Source organism: Etheostoma cragini, chromosome 23, assembly GCF_013103735.1.
Source record: "Etheostoma cragini isolate CJK2018 chromosome 23, CSU_Ecrag_1.0, whole genome shotgun sequence".
NCBI lineage: Eukaryota > Metazoa > Chordata > Actinopteri > Perciformes > Percidae > Etheostoma > Etheostoma cragini.
In genome coordinates this window covers 5,440,758-5,446,128 of record NC_048429.1, presented here as the reverse complement: position 1 = coordinate 5,446,128, position 5,371 = coordinate 5,440,758, and the positions used below count along the sequence as shown (strand labels likewise).

The 5,371-nt window shown below is 42.3% G+C and overlaps 1 protein-coding gene across 1 annotated transcript in view; it reads left to right on the top strand.

The window, feature by feature from the left end:
* The window catches only part of mtpn (myotrophin), a 12,171-nt gene extending 6,806 nt beyond the window's left edge, over positions 1-5,365 (top strand). Inside the window, exon 4 of the mRNA XM_034863850.1 lies at positions 5,038-5,365. Within this exon, the coding sequence (XP_034719741.1) occupies positions 5,038-5,124 (87 nt within the window). The 3' untranslated portion in view covers positions 5,125-5,365. The remainder of the gene's footprint in view (positions 1-5,037) is intronic.
* Positions 5,366-5,371: the final 6 nt, after the last annotated feature.

Genomic DNA, 5,371 nt, shown 5'->3' with positions numbered 1-5,371 from the left:
TTGAGGCAGTTCTGAAGGCAAAAGGGGGTCCAACCCGTTACTAGCATGGGGTACCTAATAAAGTGGGCGGTGAGTGTACATTGTTCTGAATTAAACTTCTTCTCAACACAGAATTTTCTCTGTTGCTGTCTAAAAGCTCTATTATCTTTCAGTTTTGTAACAAGGTAGTAGAAAGATTTCTTGGTTGTCTTATTTTGGTAATTTTCTTTGACAAAGGTCTTCTAAGAAAAATGAGGAAGCAGTTCCAAGCTGTCTGCAAGATGACACATTTTATGTCCGTACCAGTTTTTGACATTGTCACGTTATTTTTAATCGAATGATTTGTGTGAACAGACATGTTTTCTTGTTGTAGTGTTTTTTGTCTTCCTGAGAACGTAATGTATTTTTCTGGTCAATACGTAATGGGAAGCATCAATTTCGGAAAAGAACGGGGTAACAATACGCCACACGAACAGCTAAAGGATACACAACACGCCGGGACACAATCTCCGGTCTCCAGGGTGAAGGTCCTGTGTTGTTTGATCCAACCACCACAACAACCAACCTCCCTACGCGCATTTTCGGCATTTAGTGATACTTTAGTAGTGCCGTGACCACGAAACATGCTGCACATTACTATAAAATTGTCCTCAACAACACAAGATACACGTGACATTGTACATGATTCTGTAGATTAAATAACATGACGACATTGTCACATGCCACCTCAAGATCAGTTATAAAACTTGGAATTAAAACCACTATACTGTTAAAAATTCATAAAGTCTTCATTAGTCATTTGATTTGCCTTTTTATTTAGCCTGCTATCAGTGTCATCTCCACAGCGGCGGTACAAAGGCCAAAAGCTCTTCTACATCTGAAATGGGCAGCTATGCAATTACCACCTCTGCATTGTAAATTAAAGCCCCTTGGGTGAACCTTTTTAAAGAAAAGCCTTTGTCTGTGGTATGATATAAGACAGGCAGCCATAGCTCATCTGAACAGGGATTACAGTGGAAGGCGAAGATATGTGCAAACCCACGGGTTTGCTCTTCTCTTGGCTTCGTATTCATCTCTACTAAGCACCAACAAGGATTAACACACAAATGCAGCCAAAAGGTCAGCAGTCACCACTGGGAACAGATCTCAATACATCTATCCCTGTCTTAACATTAGATAAATATATCCCACAGCCACTTTATTGACCACGCTGCTGCACATCCACTCAGTCTGGCAACACCTGTAGTACCACAACTCCCATAGTACAGTGGATAAAAGGAATTTACTGACAATAATGAATTGTGACTATTCAACTGCCAGTCTTGTGTTTGCAGACATAATGGCATGGCTCCCTGGTGCATCATGGGAGCTGACCCCTGCCCCCCTGACTGCGTGCTGTGCTGTTGTTGGCAATGAATTATGAAAGGCCATTTTAACCCCAATAGGTAACCCAGCTGTAAGATCCTTGTCAAGAGTACAGACTGCAGCCTGCAGAGGCCAGCCAGTTAATTATAACTCAACAATGAAAGTTCACACACAGGAATGCACACAAGAATATGCTTGCAGCATTTTCTTCTATGAGGAACATGACCATTGACTAGGAAGAAATACAATATTATTTTAAAAAGTCAGTTCCTATTTGTGCCTCAGCTGACTCTATAAGGTCTCATTCGTATTGTGTGTGTCCTTAAAAGATAAGATAAGATAATTTGTTTATTAGTCCCCAATGGGGAAATTACTGCACTACACTCTGTGTACACACTTTTGTTAGTACTCACACACACAGGCCTGAAATACACACACATGCTCAGGACCTATACATGCACTATACATGGAGAGATGTCAGAGTGAGTGGGCTGCCAGCTGAACCAGCGCCCTGAGCGGTCGGGGGGGGGGTACGGTGCCTTGCTCAAGGGCACATGGCAGTGCCCAGGAGGTGAACTGGCATCTCTCCAGCCACCAATCCACGCTCCCAACTTTTTGGGTCCATACGGGGATTTGAACCAGTGACCCTCCGGTTCCCAACCCAACTCCCTATGGACTGAGCTACTGCCACCCCAAAAAGTAGGGATTGGCCAGTAAAAGTAAAACATCTTTCAATGGGCTTGGCCAGCTTGATTCACTTGACTTTTTTTTTTGTTGAGAGGGATGCACACACTACATGCCCTATAAACACAAAAACCAGTAGAACTATTTGATTTCAGTCTGGCTGTTCCATGTGTAACCCTAGTAGAGCTGCAATGATTAGTCAAGCACCAATGCACCAAATTCTCTAAATTGGGCTGAAGGAGGGTTCTGGCTACTCCACATAGCATTCAGGGATGGGAGGAAAATGTTCTCTGGTTTAATGGCATTTCTTTAAACCAATCAGAATCATCATGGGCGGTGCTAAACTCCACACAGAGCCACTGCAAAATAGTTGTGCAAGAGAAAACTCAGATTGGCCAGATCTAGCTAGCTCTCTCAATGTACCATGCAAATATATGAGGAGCAGTCAACAATAATCCTCAAGACAAAGAAAGCCGATGGAAATATATGCATCTGGCTTTCTGCAGCACTGGAGCAATTCCAGAAATGGAACTCGAAGGATATAGACTAGATAGTTAATGCCAAAAACACATCCTTTGTAAATCTTAAGAATCATTCCCCGAAAGAACCAAGCAGGCCGGTCTTCTTGCACAATCCAAATTTTCTTCAAAACTCACCATTTTAAACATGTACATTGCTAGCTTAGAGTTTCTGGTTATATTTTCTGTAGCAAACAAATTTTAAGAATGGCTGAGGGAGGGACATTCGGTAATGAACATTTGCCGGAAGTTCTTGCAAATGTTTTAGAAAACAACACTGCATATCAGGACCCCTAGGAATCTGTCCTGTGTCTGACCAGATAAATTACACTGAAGGAACCCTCTGTGTATTTGCAGATAAGATAAGACGAGGAGGACCATTTCACTTCCTTTTTTGAAATTGTGAAAAAGTGCTGGGCAGAAAAAAAAACAAGTTAAGTAAACCTATTTCACACTGTCATGTTTTCTGGATGTAAATCCCTCCTACACCGCAACATGTTTTGAGAACAGTTATGATCATTTGAATCTGTTATGAGACTCCAGGAAGTCCAAGGTCTTTTAGAAAAGGTAATTTGTAGGTTTTGGATATTGTTTTTTATGGATTAAACCAAAGAGATGTGTTAATTCATGAGCTTTTGTCAGATTTCCTTACCTTTGTCAGGCCAACTGTTTCTGTTTCCAGTCTTTGTGCAAATCTAAGTCTTTGTGCTAGTTGTTAGATGGCTATAGCTTCATATTTAGCTTACAGACAAGGGTCTCGGAAAGAAAGCCACATTACACAACAGGGCTTTAAACTTCATAGGTGTTGGCAGGTTCACACTTCTGAGAATTGTGAAGCATGTTCTGAATTGACAAAACAGTCTCTTACTTAGTCTTTCGTCTCCTTACCAATTAGATATGCAGAGCGGACAGGTAACCCCTTAGCCCTGGTAAATCTCCTTGCTCGGGGTGCTCTCTGTTGCTCCTGGGGCATGGAATTTGCACCCAGACAGCCATCCTCACAATGCCGAGCACTTGAACTGGGTCGCATTGTTTTTGATGCCCTTCAACTCCACACAACAATAGACTCTTTCTGTTATGACTCTGGAAGCCCTTTTCTAAGAAGCACACAAAAGGACGTCTCTTTGCTACATACCCCTCAACTCCTCTGTTACCCATTAAATCTTTGGTCACTATATATGCATTCAACACATTGCTTGTCTCATTTCCCTTTCTTTTACATTTCTGTTTTTTTTCCCGTGGTAATCTCAATGGTCCACTTACATCTCTTTCACATTCACTCCCTTGTGATGCATGTGCTGTCTGTTTAGGGACAGTCTGACAGGCCAGTGCTAAGTGACTGATCTAGACGGGAAAAAAAAGTGACAGACGCCCAGGAACTTCACCTGTGTATTGATCGGGGCCGAAACATGACTCAACGCTAACTGCCATGCCAGTCTTGGCAACCAGGCATCAGCTCAAGGTTGCCAAAATTAACAATACGGTTGCCATGTTTTAAACTGTCGGATTAATTTAAACTTTAATTTTTTTTTTTGCCCAGCAAAATTTGGAATTGTTGCAATATAATTGGATGCCAAGGTTCTTTGCCTCCCAAACTTTTACGTGTCGGCTTTTCTATTGTCTGTGTTTGGCTGCTACATTTTCAGTAGGCCTACTGTCACCCTTGTGGATTATTTTGTAATGTTGACGGTTTTTTACTCCACAGTACAAACAATTTCGTTGGTTTCACCAATGCAACATTCTGTCTACGTGGCTGTGTGGAAAGTGTTCGCACATCAGCGGAAATGTTGTTTTGCGCACAAACGTAGTCTTTACGGAGGAAACCAAATCAAATATTGACTTGTTTTGAAATTCAATTTTCCAGTTTAAGTTTCTTTCTTTTCTTTTTTTTTTTTTCTTTTTTTTTTTTCAGATACAGTATTCAAAAACAAATATTGAGCAAGTGGTTGCCAAAGGGGGGCAACCAGAGGCCATGACAGGGTTGCCAGTTGACTCAATCTGGTTGCCACGGTTACTGCCAAATGTTGCTGAGCCATAGAGAACCTAAATCCTGACTGTCAACCTCATGCTGGCCTCTGTTCCACTAAATACTTATCGGAACTCAATCTCTTACTGAGGGTGTCTGTCTTTCTGAAAATGTGTTCTGGTGTCTATTTGTATTCAAAGATAAAATACCATCAGCTGCAGCAGGTCTATTAGAAGTCTAAATCTTTCCAACTCAAAGTTAAACATGGCGTAGGTACTTATATTTACCACTGCTGAAACCTCTGCTGTCTTAAATGTCGGTTTGGCCCTCCCTGCCCTGAGTTAGATATGGCTCTATTAGTTGCAAATGGGCATAGGGCGCTTTATTCGACAAGCGGCTATAGATTAAAGTCTCTGCTCATCACCTTAACCCTGACTCAGTGAAGCGGTGTTGGCATCATACTGTGAGGAAGACTTGATACACCTACTGAGCATATTTAATATTCATGTCACCTCTCCTCCACAGGGAGCTGACAAAGACCGAAAAGGACCGGACGGCATCAGTGCCTTTGAAGCGGCCGAGGACGATGCCATAAAGGCTCTGCTCAAGTGAGACAGCACAGTGTTGGAGGTGGCTGGGCAGGTGGGTGAATGGACAGACAGATGGATGCAGTGGTCCCCTGACAGAAGATGGACTCGCCTCTTTTACCCTGATCAACCTTTGTCTTACCACTGCTTTTGTCTGTTTGTTGGAGGGTCATTGTGTCTGGTGATTTTCCTTAACCTTGTTATTTCCCCCCCCTCCCTCCCAAGTTTTTGGAATAGAATTTTCTCTTGTTTTGGCCTCTGTTTGTAGCCAT